Source organism: Ornithorhynchus anatinus, chromosome 1, assembly GCF_004115215.2.
Source record: "Ornithorhynchus anatinus isolate Pmale09 chromosome 1, mOrnAna1.pri.v4, whole genome shotgun sequence".
Lineage (NCBI taxonomy): Eukaryota > Metazoa > Chordata > Mammalia > Monotremata > Ornithorhynchidae > Ornithorhynchus > Ornithorhynchus anatinus.
This window is the reverse complement of record NC_041728.1, coordinates 62,736,057-62,753,710: the sequence shown is the minus strand read 5'-3', so window position 1 is coordinate 62,753,710 and position 17,654 is coordinate 62,736,057. Positions and strand designations below refer to the sequence as shown.

At 41.9% G+C, this 17,654-nt stretch overlaps 1 protein-coding gene across 4 annotated transcripts in view; it reads left to right on the top strand.

The window, feature by feature from the left end:
* The window catches only part of CDC42BPB (CDC42 binding protein kinase beta), a 99,682-nt gene that overhangs the window by 19,915 nt on the left and 62,113 nt on the right, over positions 1–17,654 (top strand). For all 4 annotated transcript variants that reach the window (XR_003761537.2, XM_029070807.2, XM_029070789.2 and 1 more), the window contains exons 2-3: positions 11,857–11,948; positions 17,204–17,287. Coding sequence is in view for 3 of the 4 variants with exons in the window: in XM_029070807.2 (XP_028926640.1) it covers positions 11,857–11,948; positions 17,204–17,287 (176 nt within the window). In the remaining variant the exon portion in view is untranslated. The remainder of the gene's footprint in view (positions 1–11,856; positions 11,949–17,203; positions 17,288–17,654) is intronic.

The following is a 17,654-nucleotide window of genomic DNA, read 5'->3' as shown; positions in this document are numbered from 1 at the left end:
CAGAAGGAGCGTACGGTAGGAAAGATAAAGAGAGGATAAATACAAAAGCAACATACAAGACAGAAATTTAAAGATCTGGAGGAAAAACGTGCCTCAAGCAGCTTCTATCCAGTGCCTCTCCCAAGCGCTTAGGACAGTACTCTGTACATAGGAAATGCTCTCTAAATTTCATTGGTTGATTTCCAACCCTTCTAGATGTGTAAATCTTAAATCTCTCACTGCCCCATGGGTGCAGTGGGAGGGCGGCCAGGATTTCTTCTGGTGGTTTTGCTTGACGTGCCCTTAGGGTGAGAGGCCCGGGGGAGCATGCTGCTTCTGTCTAGAAGTGGATGGACAGGTCAGAGAGGGCACTTTCAACTTTGCCATGTGACCTTGGGCAACTCACTTAACATCTCTGTGCCTCATTGTCCTCATCTGTAAAATGGGAATTCAGTATCTTGTTGTCCCTCATCTTTAGAGTGTGGGCTGTATGTGGTCTGATTACACTGTACCTATTCCAGTACTAGAGCTCTAGGTGAACTTCACAATCAGTGATGTCTTCCTGCATAAGGCAATTATGTGTACGCAATGATTTCAAGATGATACGTGGACTGTTCTGCATTCAATTCGGCCGGAATGGGTTATTTCACTACTTGGTTTTGCTAGAGAGCTATGTCAGATTGGTGGGATACAGCACAGTAACATGACAGCAGAAACAGTTGTGCACATATATGCCTCTAACATTGGATATGGGGAGAGTACTTCAATAATTTAATAATTAATCATTATGGGATTTGTCAAGTGCTCAGTATGTGTCAAGAACCATTCTCTACGCTGGGGAAGATACAAGTTCATCAGAGTGGACACAGCCTCTCTTCCACTCGGGGGATCACAGTCTAAGAGGAAGAACATCCTGCAGCCCAGAGAAGTTCAAGTAATTTGCCCAAGGTCACACAGCAGGCAAGTGACCAAGCTGGGAGTAGAACCGAGATCCTATGATTCACAGGCCCTTGCTCTATCCACCAGGCCACACCGCTTCTCTTCAACACAAGTTTTCCTTGATGGGCAGCTTGGTAAGGAACACAACCCCAGAGTCGGAAGAAAAATAGAAGTGCTCGAGTTCCTCCCCAGCTGCTGCCTTCCTGGATAACCCGACAATACTCAGCTAAACAAATGTGCTACCCCACTGTTTTGTGGGTAGGCCGAATGTGCCGGCAGAGGGTTTTATTTCTATTTCAGGGTTTGAGGAAGGTCATATGAAGTAATGAGGCATTTAGAGGAAGCGTCCTTCATTTAGAGCCATCTGATATTTTGTGAAGGTGTTTTCACTAAAAGCTTTCAGAATGCTTTTCAGGTATTCATAAGTCATATAAAAGAAGTATCTTGACTCTGATGGAGAAACTGAAGCATAGCTGAGTGACAGGCCCCACCGTGAATCATCCAAATTTATGTCATTAAGTGCTGTTTCCCCTCAGAAGCTATTGAAAAATAATAATAATTTACAAACTACAAGTGTAGTTTGTAAGGGTGAGGAGTGTAATAAATTCTCCATTTATGTTTTCAGATCTTTCTGGTTGTGCTCTCTTCTTTACAGGCCCTCCCGTAATCAAAAACGTGGGCAACTGGTCATTTGCCGTCTATCTCAACTGACATATATAGATCCTTTGCTAAAATTGCCATTTCCCTGCTACCATAAGCAATCTTCAGTTGTCTGATTACTTTTGCCAGAGAATCCCTTTCAGGCCAATATTTCTTTAAATGATTTTCCCAGCAGTGAACTTTCTGTTCCTTCCTTTGAGGGTTTTTTTAAATAGTAGTAATTCATTTTTATAACTGAGTTCTCATTTGAAGCTCTCAATAAACATTTTGGGATGTTTTACAATTATTTGTTTAATTCAGCCTGCTTGGCTGTGAACTATTCGGCTCTCTGCAAATGGAGCATGTATTACTGATTCTCCAAAATTACAATGTAGGAAGAAGCAAGAAGGGAAAACGAGTAGATGCTAACCTGTAAAGGGCCTCCTAACCATTTTTCTTCCCTGCATTTTTGCCTTTCTGAAACTGAGACCCTCGAGAACCAAATATCTTCCTTGTCCTATCTCTCCAATTATCCCGTAGTTAAGCAGGCTTAACTAAGGGCTTGATTATGTTTCAGGAGAATGACCTGCAGGCTCTGGCTTATTTATCTCTTTGGATCTGTACTCTACCAAAGGCCTCTACTGTTTTCTGTTTATTTTTCACTCTACTAAGTGTAGTAAGTTCAATCCTGCTCCATGGCTTCATTTATAGCTTAGTCAGCAATACTTATTTTCAAAGAGCATTTATTCCCTTCCGGCCTGTCCTGGAACACCTGTCTATGTCCTGTCTTCTCGGCCATGTTTCATACACTTTAGAAAAAAGAATCTTTGCTAGAAATGTTGGAGAAATCGCCCTATCCAAAGCCGATAATCGACCAGGAAAAGGGAGGTGCTCTTTTTTCTTGGCAAGAAGTAGCTCAGATTCTTTCTGCCCCTTATTCTTGAGCTCCGCTGTCAAACAGTCCAATGTGATACATCCTTAGAAAAGGAATACATTCCTCTTCTGATTTGCAAAGATTCATGAGCAAGGGCACAGTTCCAGGAGGGCTTTTCAGAAGGTAGAAGGCAGTATGCAAGACTGCTGAAAAGCTATTGCTTGTATAAGGATATGTCAATCACAAGGGAGTGCTGTGTATGTAGGACTAGTCACTGTGAAGACTTTCCAGTGGGTTAAAAGTCATGTCTTTGAAGGGCCTGTCTTAGGCCACATCATTTTGTCAGGATATCAATGCCAAGGAAGCAGGGCTTTTAGCGAAAGGTTTTGCATTGAGGAATGATTCTGGGAACTCGTAAGGATGCAGCCACCCCGGCCTCATCCTCACATCACCCCAGGGTACATCTGAAGGTTCATCTTCTGATATGTACCAAGCTAGCACTGACTGAACTTTGCATCAAAAAGTGTCTCTTCTAACCCAGGGACTCTAATCTCTAAGGGGGAGAAGATGACTGAGGTTCATGGGTTTATTTCATTCTGCTATCCAAGGTCCTGCAGAAAGTCAGGACAGTCAAGGTTCACCGTTTATAGGTGGGTTTCAAAAGGCCCAGAAATCCTGAGCTCTAGTGTAAATAACATGAAGCAGTTCAAGACAGTCTTGCCCAGTATTCCGCTCAGGATTTTAGGTTTTAATTTGAATTATTTTAATAATATTTCATTTTAAGATTAGTTTCATCCATTGAAAACGGCGGCCAGATGGACATGAAGCCCAGAGAAGGAAGTAATGTCAATAAAAATGGGATGTTGAAAAATCTTGTGAGTGTCTATTTACACACAACAGCAATTATATAATTTTGTTTCATAGGCTTTGAAGCATGACATCATTTATTACTTTGTGGCAATAATTTAACTCCAATTATGACTCCTTGGATGATTTTGAGAACTCTGTGTGCTTTGAAAGGACCCGTAATGCTAGTTACCTTTAATATCTCTTTATGGGTTTTTGCCCAAAGTAGAGCTTTGATTGTCTTTGGCTTCTCGTCAAGTACTTTTAAAAGACAAACATTTAACTGGGCGTGTGACAAAAGGAAAAGTCAAGTATCATGGAATTTAAAGGGAAGCGAAATGAAAAGTGCCCCACCCAAGAAATGTATGTCCAGAGTGAGGTCTGATCTTTAATGAAAGATGGGAAAAACATTTAGTTATATCTTTATATTGTCATTTTTCTAATTTGAAGGTGACACTTTTGATGCTATCCGTGTGCCCAGTAATAGCTCAGCTAAAACGCTGGCATTCATCCTGTACATCTTGCCCAGGGTAGCTCTCAGCTCTGAGTGCCGGTGCTTGTGCATTGATTGCATTTTAGACCTTGTTGATCAGTCAGCGGTATTTATTGAGCACTTATTGTGTGCAGACCACTGTACTAAGCTCTTGGGAGAGTACAGTATAATAGAATTGGTAGACACATTCCCTGCCCACAATGATCTTGCACCACCCCAGCGGGTGAAACAGCTTCGTAGCCATAAACGTGGGTGGTCACCCATGTTTCTCGGCAACTCTGAGCTTTGAATCAAGTTGGAGGTCCATTTGCAAAATCGTACACCTGCTTTGTTGAGGAATAGCCATTTGAGAAGACAGTGCAGTTGACACCCCGATGAGCTTTCACTCACCCGAAAGTGGGGACTTCAGTCAATAAAATTATATCCTTTTCACATATGAAGCACAACTTTTCTCTCTGGACAGTGCACTTGTTTTCAATTTGGTCAAGACTATAAAAGGTGATGCTTGGATAAGGTTGTAGTTGTTTAGGGCAGTGCTAATTTGATGACCTACATTTGGCATAAGGCAAGATACCTTTTCTAGGCCTTATCAAATGTGAGCTGAATATTGGGATCCTGTTCAGGCACCCAAGGGCCCCCATCATATTCTCTAGGACCCGCTCCCACATTCTCAGAGGTCTTCCCCTACTCTTAAAAATCTAACTCACTTTCTTTCACCGACTGAAAATCTTTGTCCCTAGTAGACTCAGGTCTTCTAGTTAAAATCTCTGTGTCTCAGTTATCTCTTTTGTAAAATGGGGATTAAGACTGTGAGCCCTACATGGGACAGAGACTGTGTCCAACGTAATTTGCTTGTATCTGCCCCAGAGCTTGGTACAGTGCCTGGCACCCAGTAAACATTAAACGAATATTACAATTATTACTCTGGGCAAATCTTCTCCAACAGAGAAGGCTGAATGAGGAATAAGGGAGTGGGCATCCAGGTGCATCAGCCTAGTGTTGTACAGTCAGAGAGGCTGTGTTGTGTGGACAAGACTCCCAGGGAGTCATCAATCTTGAACCCAAGCAGCGTGGCTGGCTGGATAGAGCTCAGGCTTGGAAGTCAAAAGGACCTGGCTTCTACTCCTGGCTCCGCCACCTGCCTGTTGTGTGACTCTGGGCAAGTCATTTCACTTCTGTGCACCAGTTACCTCATCTGTAAACTGGGGATTAAGTCTGTGAGCCCCATTTGGGACAAGGACCTACTAGCTCGTGTCTACCCAGGTGCGTAATAAAGTGCCTGGCACATAGTAAGCATTTTAAAAATGGCATTAAAAAAAAAGCTTTGAAATAAATGTCTTGCCGTACTTCCTTGTAAATGGGCCTAGTTCCAAAGACTGAGGGAGTAGCCCCTGACAAAGAATCTGCAGCCATCAGCTTGTTGCAGTGTACTGTACCAGTAGGAATGTAAAATCAAAGTTGAGAATGAGGTTTGGTCACAAATAATAATCCTTCATCTCGAATCCACCCACAGACAGGTCGTTCAGTGACCTCATGGGATCTGTTTGGGTCACCGTGAGAGCTCAAGTCCCACCTGTTGTTTGACAGCCAGACACGGTTCTGGGAAAGCTAAAGGAACAATTTATAAGCCCTATAAAGGAACAACTAAGTAAATAAATACTGTCACTTCTTTTCCTTACTGCTGAATTCTAACATCTGGCAGGAAATTTTCCCACCCAGGTAACCCAAATCTTATGGGCAAGTCTTAGGTATGCTCTCTTCCTAAGGAAATGGAAGATAGAGGGGAAAAAAAAGTGCAATTAAGTTACTCAACGGCAATTTGATTCCAATGTAATTTATGAGCCATCCTTCTGTCTTTATATGTGGCGAGTGTTCTTTACTCTAAACTTAATTTTCTCTGCTTCTCTGCATTTGATAGGTTTTTTAGCAGGCACAGAGAGGGGCAGATAGGTTTACATTTGACTCAGTCTCCTTATTTCTATTAATAATCATTATGTTATATTTGAAAAACCAGGGCTCCTCTATGTCATAATCGTTCCCCCCGTATGTTATTTTATTTTATTCTTTTGGCTCCCTCTCTAAGGCCACCAGTTACCTCCCTTTAGCTGATTTCTATGGGTTCTTTTCTGTCCTAATTCTTCTTGACCTCTTGGCTTCCTGTGACTCTTTGGACTACTCTCTCCTCCCTGAAACAGTGTCAGACCTCAGTTTTGTTGACACAGGTCTTCTCCGGTTCTCCTCCTATCTCTCCGAGTGTCCTTTCTCAGTATCGTTTGCAGTCCTCTCTTCCATCTCCCCTCCCAAACTGGCTGCTGGGCCCCAAGGCTTTTTTTCCACCCTTACGTTCAATCTACAGACAACCCCTCCATTTCTTCTTACATGTCGTCTTTCTGGATCCGCCCCCTCCTTTCCACCCAACCAGCTCCCACTGTGGTTCAAGCTCTGGTTATATCACTTTTAGGCCAATCTAGCAGCCTCCCCTCTGGTCTCTCTGCCTCCAGGCTGTCTCTTGGCTGTACAGCCAAGGCGGCTCATCTTCCTGAGGCATCGTTCAGCCCACGTTTATCTGGCTGTCCGGGCATCCTCACGGTTGGTTTTCAGGCTCCCTACCGACTCGCATTTTCCATTCAGCCACTACTCCCAAGCTAACCTTACTATACCTCGCTCTCAACTCTCCCGATTCACTCTGCTCTCTCCTCACTGTTTCCCCAGCTCGGAGTCCCTTTTTCCTCAACTCTGAAGCCCTACCCATATTCAAAGCCCTCCCGAAATCCCTTTTTCTCCAATGAATCCCCAGCATCTCAAGTCATATCACCCGTCAGCTGATATGTATCCATCAGTGGTATTTTTTGAGCACTTACTTGGTGCAGAGCACTGTACTGAGCCCTTGGGAGAGCATAGCAATATAAGTAAGTCAGTAGGCACATTCCGTGCCCACAGTGAGCATACAGTCCAGAGGGGCAGACAGTCATTAATAGAAGTAAATAAATTATGGATATGAGCATAAATGCTGAGGGAGAGGTGAATAAAGGGAGCAAATCCAAGTACAGAAAGGATTGGGAGAAGAGGAAACGAGAATTTAGGGAAGACCTCTTGGAGGAGACGTGCTTGTATACTTATACCCATCGTCAGCTCTTGGGAATATGTACATTGATTTAATTGTACATTCAGTTTATTTTGATGCCTCTGTAAATATTTTTCGATATGTGTCCCCTTTCGTAGTATAAACTCTTTTGTGGCCAGGACATGTTACTTGCTTATTTAGATCTTCCCAAGGACTTAAGTGCTTGTCCCCAGATGGTGTTCAATAAATGTAAATACCTTAACCACTACTGGGCCCTAAGTCAAATAGCTTTAACTCAGTTTCAACCCCCACTTCCTGGACCTCCCTGCCCTTCACCACCAGTTGTGAGCAGCCCTGAATTCTGTCCGTATTCCCCCTGTTCAATTTTTTATCCCCTCCGAGGTCCTGAAGCTCAACCTTACCCTCTGCGAGTGGCTGCAGGCCCAGGGCCAGGTCTTTTCTCCCTCCTGGCTGGCCATGGCTTGTGTCCCACCAGAGTCCCAGCCCGCTCCAAAAGCCGTGACTCCGAGAAAGGCCCTCCTCTCCCTCTTCCCCTACCACCTACTGGGGCGTGAAGGAGAAAAAAATCATAAATAGGGGAGGCAGTATGACGAAGTGTAAAGAACACAGGAATGGGTGTCAGGAGATCTGGGTCTTAATCCTGGCTCTGCCGCCTGTCTGTTGTGTGACCATAGGCAAATCACTTAGCTGCTCTTTGCCTCGGTTTCCTCATCTGTAAAATGGGGAGAAAATGCCTGTTCTCCCACTTAGATTGTGAGTTCCATGAGGGACAGGAACTGCATCCCATCTGGTATCCATCCCCCTCCCTTAAACATATGATGAGTACTGTGTTGTTATTTAATATTAGTCCTGGGTAAGGGGAGCCAGGTATGGCTGACTGCTATAGGGATCTGTAGATCCAGCAGTTGGACCCAGAGATCATCTCACCTGTGCTCAGAAATGAGGCCAGGTTGAATTTGTCCATTTAGGGTGCCAGAACCTTTAATTGCTGCTGTTGTGGGAGGGGAACGTGCTTGTTAAGTCTTTTGATGTGTACTCTCCCAGGTGCTTAGTACAGTGAAAGTATTTCTTCTCTCTGCCCGTAGTAAGCACTCAGTAAATACCATTGATTGATTCTATCAACTTAGTTTCCAATCCATAGCTGCTGTATTTCTCCCTTCCTCCAGCCTTTCAATTTTTAATCCATAGTTCTCGGGGCCAAATAAACGGCCTGTGATATCCATACACACTTGTCCAGAAACTGATTTTTACAAATGCAGAAACGGGGGCCCAGAGAACTTAACTGACTTGCCTGAGATCACACAGCAGACAAGTGGTAGATCCGGGATTAGAACTTGGGTCCTTCTGACTTTCAGGCCTGTATTCTTTCCGACAAGACCATGGTGCTTCTCTTTCTGCCAGACCGTTCACCGTCCCATCACAGAAGGTTCTTGATCCAATTGTCTGATTATTTTCATGAAGACAATCATGGAAAAAAGGGAAAAGCTTATGTATTTTGATGGTCATATATTATATGTTGATGCCATTTGCCTTACTTTCTTCCCCCGCTCTTTACCCTGTATGTAATTGAAGAACATCTGTTAATCTGTAAGGTATCTAGACTATAACTTCTTTTTTGATTTAACCTTTTTGATGGTGTCTCTAAAAAATTGTGCTTAATTTTAAAATACATTTTTAGTGATCCTGTAGTCTCTGATTCTTGTTTTAACCAATTTGGAATCTTGCCCATTTCTTTTCCTTTCAGTACTGGGTTTTTGTTTTTGTGGAACTGTTTCTGAAGGTTGTCCTCTTTCGCCTTCTCTTCTTTCCCTCAGTCTTTTATAGTGCCCCAAGGTTGTTGGAGCCTTGCTTCCCTAAAGTTCATTTTCTTTAACTTTTGTAGACCTTTCACCTTCATTTTCTAAAATCCTAAAGAGTGTCATTTTTGTGCTAGACCAACAGTCCTTCCAGTTTTGTGTTTTATATATAACAATAATAATAATAATAATAGTGTTTAAGTGCTTACTATATATCAAGCAGTGTGCTAAGCACTGGAGTAGATTCACGTCGGTCAGATTGGGTGCCAATTCTGTCCTGACAGTGACTGAATCCACAGTTTACAGAGGAGGAAACTGAGGCTGAGGAAAGTCAAGGACACCCAGCAGGCAAATGGAATAGCGGGGATTAGAACCCAGGTCTTTGCTCTTTCCACTAAGCCATGCAGCTTCTCGTCAGAGGTGGTCTTAATTCTGACAGCGACAGGATACTTGGAGAAAGTGTCATGTTTGCCCTCCTGAACATCCAGCCTAATATTTATGGTTGTTCCTTCTAACATCTCTAGCTTTTCCCCTGTACATCCCTGGCTCTAGCCACACATTATGGACCTGTCACCGACGAATTTCTTCAAGCATCTTTTGAACCTATGGGTATTTTCTGCCGGGACAACTTTCTCTAATAATGAAAGCTTGGGCTAGGCACTTCACTTCTCTGCACCTCAGTTCCCTCATCTGTAGAATGGGGATTCAATCCCTGTTCTCCCTCTTACTTAGACCGTGAGCCCCATGTGGGATCTGATTATATCTCACCGGCTTTGGTCAGTCAGTGGCCTGCAGGTGACAAAATGTCTGCAGGAGAGCAACCCAAATTGGTACAAAATTGGGAAAGGGGCCCTTAGAAAGACTAAGGAATCAGGGAATCAGTCAGTGGTATTTATCGAGTGAACTTAAAATCATTTGGAAGGACTTGGGATTAATGTTAGGAGGAACTTCTTCACTCTAATGGTTGTGAGACTGTGATGTGTATTATCAAGTGAGGTTGGGGAAACCCTTTCTCTAGATATTGAGAAGTGTAGCCGGTTGTCTAGTATGCTTGGAAGCAGGAAGATGAGGTTGGGCCTTGGCATTACCTGGAGAGGTTGTGGGTTATACTTTGGTGAACTGGTCGGCAGATGGGACACTGGTAAATCCCGGTGGATTGTAAACTCGTTGTGGGTGGGGAATGTGTCGACCAACTCTTGTATTCTTCCAAGCTCTGCCCCCAGGAAGCTCTCAATAAATACCACTGATGGGTTGCCATGAGCAGTTTCAGTCTATATGTCACTTGTGGCTTATAGTTTCTTTATATTCACTGAGTGGCTATAACCGATTGTGAATCAACAAGCCGCCCAGAGTCAATAAGAGTTTGGTGGTTTAGAAGTAAAGGAACTTGCGCCTCACGAACCTCCTCCCCACCTAGTCCTCGAGTGTTTTTGCAGGAAGGCACAATAAGAATTTTGGAACCACTGTGGTCTTGAACGGAGGTTAGGCTAGATTCTCATCTGTCTAGGTTGGTTATGCCGGAGGGAAAGTGGATAAACTTGATAGTTTTTTCTAACCAGTTGTCCTCCTCTGGCCCTGGGTGACAGTAGGGAGTATGTCAATGGATAAAAGGAGCCTCTTTTAATTGGGCTCATCCTACTCCTTCCCACCCAGAGGGCTGTGAGAGTTTTCTACCAGTTCTTCAGACCACAAGTTGAAAAAACATGGAGGTTCGTTGCCCTTAAATTCTCCAGAAGGCTGGTGATTTTCTCCTCCATTCTTTTTTTTTTATCATTTAAACCTCATGTTTTCTATTTTCTAACCATTTTTTATTACATATAAATGATGCTTATAATAGTCTGTCATTTTCACTTTACACAAATACTGGGTAACTTCCTACTAGACTGGTTCACCATAAGCTTTTCAGTTAGTGTGTGGTTGAAGCAAAGATATTTGCATTTGTAATAAACCTTCAAAAAAGGAATGTAGGAAATATAATTGTTTGGAGGCCAGAACCCCCCAAGAAAGCAGATGTAGATATCTCTTGGGGGGGGCTTGTGTTTGTGAGGGAGTATTTCAAATCACCTTTTACCTACTTTCAAAATTATTATACAGTCTTTTCTCTAAAGTGCTTAGGCAGGTAATGGAGATGGTAGTTTATTCTGAAATAGTTTAATTGTGAGGTGTAATGAATTGGTAGATGGTAGGTCAAGGAAGCATCAACTCTAAATTTAGACAGCCACTGAAGTAGCTACTATCTTAGGGTATATGACTTGATTTTCCTCATTTCCTCTAGACTGTAAGCTCATTGTGGCAGTATATTTTACTCTCCTAAGTGCTTAGTACAATACTCTGAATAGCATAAGCACTCGATAAATATGATTGATCCGTCTGTCCTTCCCCCCAGAGGTCCCTCCTGCATAGGTGGGACCCCAATGTCCACTTAACAGAATTGCTACGTAGATTGATTATTGGTTGAGAAGCAACATGACTTAGTGGAAAGAGTGTGGGCCTGGGAGTCAGAGGACCTGGGTTCTAATCCCAGCTCTGCCACTTGTCTGCTTTGTGACCTTGGGCGAGTCGCTTCACTTCTCTGAACCTCAGTTCCCTCATCTGTAGAAGGGGGATTCAATACCCGTTCTCCCTCTGACTTAGACTGTGAGCCCCATGTGGGATCTGATTATTTCATATCTGCCCCAGCTCTTAGGACAGTGCTTGACACATAGAAAGTGCTTAACACATCCCACAGCTATTGTTATTATTGTCTATAAAGTCTAAATAGTTTAAAAATAGCGTGTCAAGTAAATAATTGTGAGAAGCAGCGTGGCCTGGTGGAAGGAGCACGAACTTGGAAGTCAGAGAACCTAGGTTCTAATCCCAGCTCTGCCAGTTGCCTGCTATGCTGTTTGGGCAAGTCACTTTATTTCTCTGTGCCTCAGTTTCTTCCTCATGTAAAATGGGGATTCTATGCTGTGCCCCATGTGGGATAGGGACTTTGTCTGACCTGATGAATTTGTATTTACCCCAGCACTCAGAACAGAGCGTGACACACCGTAAGTGCTAAACAAATGCCATAATAATTCTTATAGTTAAGTGAGTGTTTTACAAGTGTAAAAACAGTGTAATAATTATGTTATTATTAAAATTAATTATTTAATAATAAGAGGAATTTAGAGTAAATTCATTTTGATTTTAACTTAATTTTACATTCTTGTTTTGTTTATAGCAAAACCATTTACGCAACTGGTAAAGGAAATGCAACTTCATCGAGATGACTTTGAAATCATAAAAGTAATCGGAAGAGGTGCATTTGGCGAGGTAAGGAATCATTAATTCAACTTCAGACCAATCTAGTATAAACAAATGCAATAGCTGAAGGGCTTCCCATAGCTTTCTTTTGATTTGGTTTATTAACGAAAGTATCACGTTTTCAACCTGGGGGGTGATGATTCTACTTTATAGTAAGTGGGTATGTATGGTGTGGGTTTTTTGATGGCGCATATGGGAGAGAGGAAATTGAGCGCAGTGAAGGTACAGTGCTTTATTCTCCTCCCTACTCAGAAAACTATGGGTCCTAAATCCATAGATTAAACCGGGGTCGAGGAAGATTCATTCAGTAGTATTTATTGAGCGCTTACTATATAAAGAGCACTGTACTAACCGCTTGGAATGTACAATTTGGAAGATTTATCGCTACGCAAGGCATAAGGATACAGTTATGGGTGTCCTTACCCTGGGCTTGTACAAAATAACACTGTGTGGTGACTTGAAAGCAATCATTCACTCCTGGAATCTCCACTGTTAATCTGCAGCCACCTTCTCTCTCCTTCCCTACATGTCAGTAAGAAATACAGACGGTGGGTTGAGGAATCACCCAGAGGTGATTCTCTTCTTGAAGTGGGCATGGGTCTATTAGAAAGAGAGAATTTAGAAGGGAGGTGGAGAATGGCTTTTGCCTTTCCAGCAGTTAATAGGGATTCAATCAATCAACAAAAGCCCATATTTAACATCTGCAGCCAACCCCTCCACTATAAACTAAGAATACACTATACGAAACACTGAGAAGACAGAACGAACACAGCAGCAGTGAAAATAGTATTTGATTATTGGTTAGAGGTCATCGTGGCTCCTCAATGCTCCAGATGGGCCCTGTTCCAACTGGCCACAATTTTCCCAGCTTTTCCAGTGGGTACAGGTGGCTCCTATCCATTCTGCACTTCTGCAGAGATCGAACTTTCACTTTCGTGGAGTCGGGTTGGGAAAGGGAGGAGCTGTGCTCTTGCCAGCAAATTTAGGGGAGTAAGAGTCAGGAATTCCTGAAATAGGAATGCTCAGTCTAGACTGAAATACTGTTTCCCACAGCTTCAGAAATAGCCATCACAGCAAAGGATCGTCTTTTGGTGCTCACTGTGGTGAAAAGATTGACCTACTTTGATCTTTACATCTACCCTGACACACACGGATAAAATATCACAACCAGTCATCTTAAAAGGGATGTATGTGTGTATGAAATTAGTTGGATGGTAATTTATTTTTCAAATACACAAAGTACATAAAAATAACCATCCAAATAATTTTTTAAATCAAAACATTCTCCTTCCACAAATGTAGCATAATGAAATTGTCATTCCCTGTCATAAATTATTGTATACCTTGAGCAAAAGACTCTCTGTAGGCTTACTTATATGAAAGATATGTACTATAGAATGCAATAAACAGAAAACTGAGTAGAATCCTGAAGGGAAATTATAGATGCTGAACTATGCTAACATGCCGTGGTTCCATGGGACTCACTGACCAGGCCCTACCAGAGCAGGACTTCTTATCACAGCGAAACGCTGTGTTCTATGGAATGAGTATGGGCCTGGACAGACCTGTATTTTAATTCCAGCTGTTTCTCTTGCCTGCAGTATGACCTTGGGTAAGTCACTTCACTTTTCAGTGCTTCAGGTTCCACATCTCTAAAATGGGGATTCAGGACCTGTTCTCCCTCCTACTTGGGGCAGAGAGTGGGTCCAATCTGATTCTCTACTTATCCCAACATTTAGTATCATAGTTGGCACATAGTAAATGCGCAACAAGGACCACGATTATTATGATTATTGTTGCGATTATAATTATTATCAATAAGTTCTTCTGTGCTTGATTCTGTTAATATTCTGTTAATAAGGCCTCCTCCAAAACTGAGCCATGGCCATTGAATACTGCTCTCATACTGCTTCTTTCAGAGAAAGATGAGCTTATGTGTATTCATGGACTATCAGCTTTCTCAATTATGGCGAATCACGGCTTTTTACCACTAGCATGGGTAATTGAGTCAATTATAATTCAAGTATTAGCATTGCGATACATCGAAGGTAAATATGTTCTTATGTATAGTTTTGCAAAGGCAAACCTGTGGAACAACTTCAATCACACCTCAGTGTTTCCCCAGTCCAGTGCCCTGAAATCTCTGGTAATCCTTTGTGGTTTTAAAATGGGTGGGGTTCTCAGGGCCCAAAAACCATTTAACGTGTTGAAACTCTGCGGGGCCTGGATGGAAGCAATGGAAGTTAGTTAAGGAGTTGGTGAAAGAGAGGGGAGAAAAAGCACGGTCCAGGAACTGTTCTGAGGCTGTTCTGAATATCAAGAATATGGGGAGAATCCAATTGAAAAACATCCAAATTTAGTCAGACAGCAAGGCGGGTCTTTGACAACAAAAACTGGTTACTTCTGAGTTTACAATTCTGTAAGTAGAAGCCCCTTGCAGGTGAAATCATTCCATCATAGATGTTGTCATTAAGCTTGTAGAGATTTCATTTTCACAACTGCGTTTAATCCCGGTATAGTGTGTCAAAGCATTGCCAAATGGGAAGGTACTCCCCAGTTTGAATCCTGGTACTGGAAGTTGATCTCTTTTCAGATGGTATCTATCGGCTACAAAACAAGCATTTATCAAGTTATTAGAAGAAGGATTCTGGGGCATTTTTGTACATACCTTAATATTTAAGTCCTCATCTGGATATCCACTTTCCTTCTCCCTATCTGTAAATTATTTAAGTGTCTGTCTCCACTGCTAGATTATAAACTTCTCAAAGACAAGGATCGTGCCTTCTAGCTCTGTTGTACTCTCCCAGGTGCCTAATACAGTGTATTCTGCACATCGTAGGTACTCAAAAATATTGATTAAAAATGCTTTTTTTGTTCATTCCTGCAGTTACACATTTCTCCATGATAAGGTTTTCCTAGAAAAGAGGGTTGAGTGCTCTTTAAAGTATATTTGATTTTTTTTTCCTTCCAGCTCTACAAACTATGTCAGTAGTGCCCAAGCAGTGAGTTTCCAAGTCATACCATTTAAGAAAATTTCAGTATTGTTTGCAGTTTTGTCTCTCAGGGTGTTAACGTGCACCTTGTGTTCAACACAGACCTTGTGCCAAGAGGGAAATGCTTCTTAGAGTCAGGTTCAGTGCCATCTCAAGGTGTCTAGTCTTCCCTAAATAAGTCCTAGTCCTCCAGAATCCTAGCTCGGTTCCAGGGATCCCCCAGCCATTTTGGAATACTCTTGAGGGGGCCCTGGGAACCCATGGTTTAGTCCGGGATTGATCTGTACCACAATGGAGTCAGACAATAACTCCCACCCCCTCCCCCCAACCCAAGCTTGGGAATATATGGGTGGATTTTGGGCTAAACTAGAGCCCCATACCATACTATGCCAGATTTAAGCCTCAAACATAGCCTGTTTAGAAGCAGACTAAGATGAGTCCAAGGTCAGAAACTCCAATATAAAAATCAGGAACTCAGGCTTGTCTTAATTCAGAGATATTCTGCCTTGTTTTTGCTCCAAACAAATAGTTGAAGAAATTCATCATTAGTACTGTTGTATTAAGCATGCATTATGTGTTAAGCCCTGGGTTAATGGCTGGGGTAGATAGAAGATAATCAGATCAGCCATGGTGCCCGTACCGTATGGGGCTCATGGTCCCATAGGTTTTTCCCCTTGTAAACAAAATTTATAATTCTGTGATCGACTAGTGGTATTTCTTGAGCGCTTACTGTGTGCATAACTGAACTCACCCCTTGGGAGCTTCCAGTACAATACAACAGAGTTGACAGACACATTCCCTGCTCACAAGGAGTTTACAGTTTAGAGGGGGAAGACCGACATTAAAAGAAATTACAAATAGGAACACAAGTGCTGTGGGGCTGAGGGTGGGGTGAATATCAAATGCTTGTAACAGCATAGGTGATGCAGAAGGAAGAGGGTGTAGGGGAAATGAGGCTTTATTTGAGGAAGACATTTTGGAGGAGGTGTGTTTTTGTTCAGCTTTGTAGGTGGGCAGAGTGGTGGTCTGGCGTTTGCCCTTCTGTTTGCCTCTGGACTGGCCAGGCGACTGCTTGGTTGAGGTCTGACATTTGTGTCTTTTAATCCCTCTTTACCCCCTGTATAAAAGGAAATATAGACCAACGTAAAAAATATTTTTGTTTTTTTTTTTGTCTTTAGCTCAGACACCTTGGCAGTTTTTCTTAATGGCCTGTTAAAACCCATTGTGACCTCAGAAGTGTCAACTTTCCTGATATTGTTTGTGTTCTCACTTTTTTGTCCAGAGAGGCTTAACACTCCCTAAAAGGTGTGTTTAAGAGCCTGCTCCAGTGGTGCAGTGGGGGATGCCACTAAATACCACCCTGAAGATTGGGAATAGTCAGCATTTTGAAATGTAGGCATTCTTTTCACAGTGAGGAGTGGTTTTAAAGCCTCCTGGCTTATCAATTTGGAAGTTTTCCCCAATAATAAGTATACTCTGAGTTTTGTAACTTTAGTGAAGAGGCTCAAAATTTATGTGCAAATATTGTTCCAGCCAAGGAGCATCCAAAGAAAAGGTTCCCCATTTCTATACCCGTTTACCCTCTTATGAGACAAGTTACAGAGTTGCTAGGATTTTCTGGTTCAATAGTATAGGAGTCTAATAAATGCAAATTCATCTTTTCTTGGTCTTTGGGATTTAATCCAAATATGCTTACTCATCTTCTAATTGAAATTAGAAATTTGAGTTTGGCAAAACGGCTGCTTGATATACTTCTAAAACAATGAACAGAAAATGTTTCGCGAGTAGCCATTTGTTATATTTTGCAACATAGAAAAATTGTCTGGTATACAAAATTTCTGGCTTCAGTTTTCACCAATATTTGGATCAGCTCCTGACTGGGTTTTGATACTCATTTTCCCAGCTTGAGAGATTTTTCATTCACTGACTACCTGCCTTGTATTTCGTAGATACCATTCCTAATGTTTACTGGTGAAATCCATAGGTCTATTTTTCTGGGCATAGCATTCCATCAGAAGCCTAATGTAGAACTTCCATTCATTATCTCCGGATTCTGAATGATTAAACATCCATCAGTGGCTTCTTACTGAGCAGATTATTAATCTAAAATAAAGTGTTAACTTTCACCCTATTTTAACTGTCAAAAACAATCCATGTAATACTAATAGAGTTCTGTTTTTACAATGCAGATATGTATTTGGAATACATGTAGTTCTTGTAACTGTTTCATTAAAATAGAGTTAAAGGAATGAACCAACATTCATTTTCTAGGTTGCAGTTGTTAAAATGAAGAGCACTGAACGCATTTATGCAATGAAGATCCTAAACAAATGGGAAATGCTTAAAAGAGCGGAGGTGAGTACTGTATCCTAAGTTTTAAACATGTTCCTAAGGAAAAATTATAGAGACATACAAATGGTTGACTGTTTTGGCTTCATTTTTAGAAATAAATGAGCTTCTTTTAATGCAGTCAATTTGGACAGTCCCTTCCAGGCATTAAGGAGTATTCATTTACCAGACAGTCTGCCCTAGATTTTACTCTGAATTATATTGGTCAGATGTTTGTGTACTATAAAGGCAGATCCATGGAAACCTCGGATTTCTGTTATTGTGAACAATATGCAAAAAGGAGTATGGAAAATGGGTAGTTGATCCTTTCATTTGAAAACTATAAAGACATATACTTGTTTTAAAATTTCATAAATCTAATCTAATAATTGTA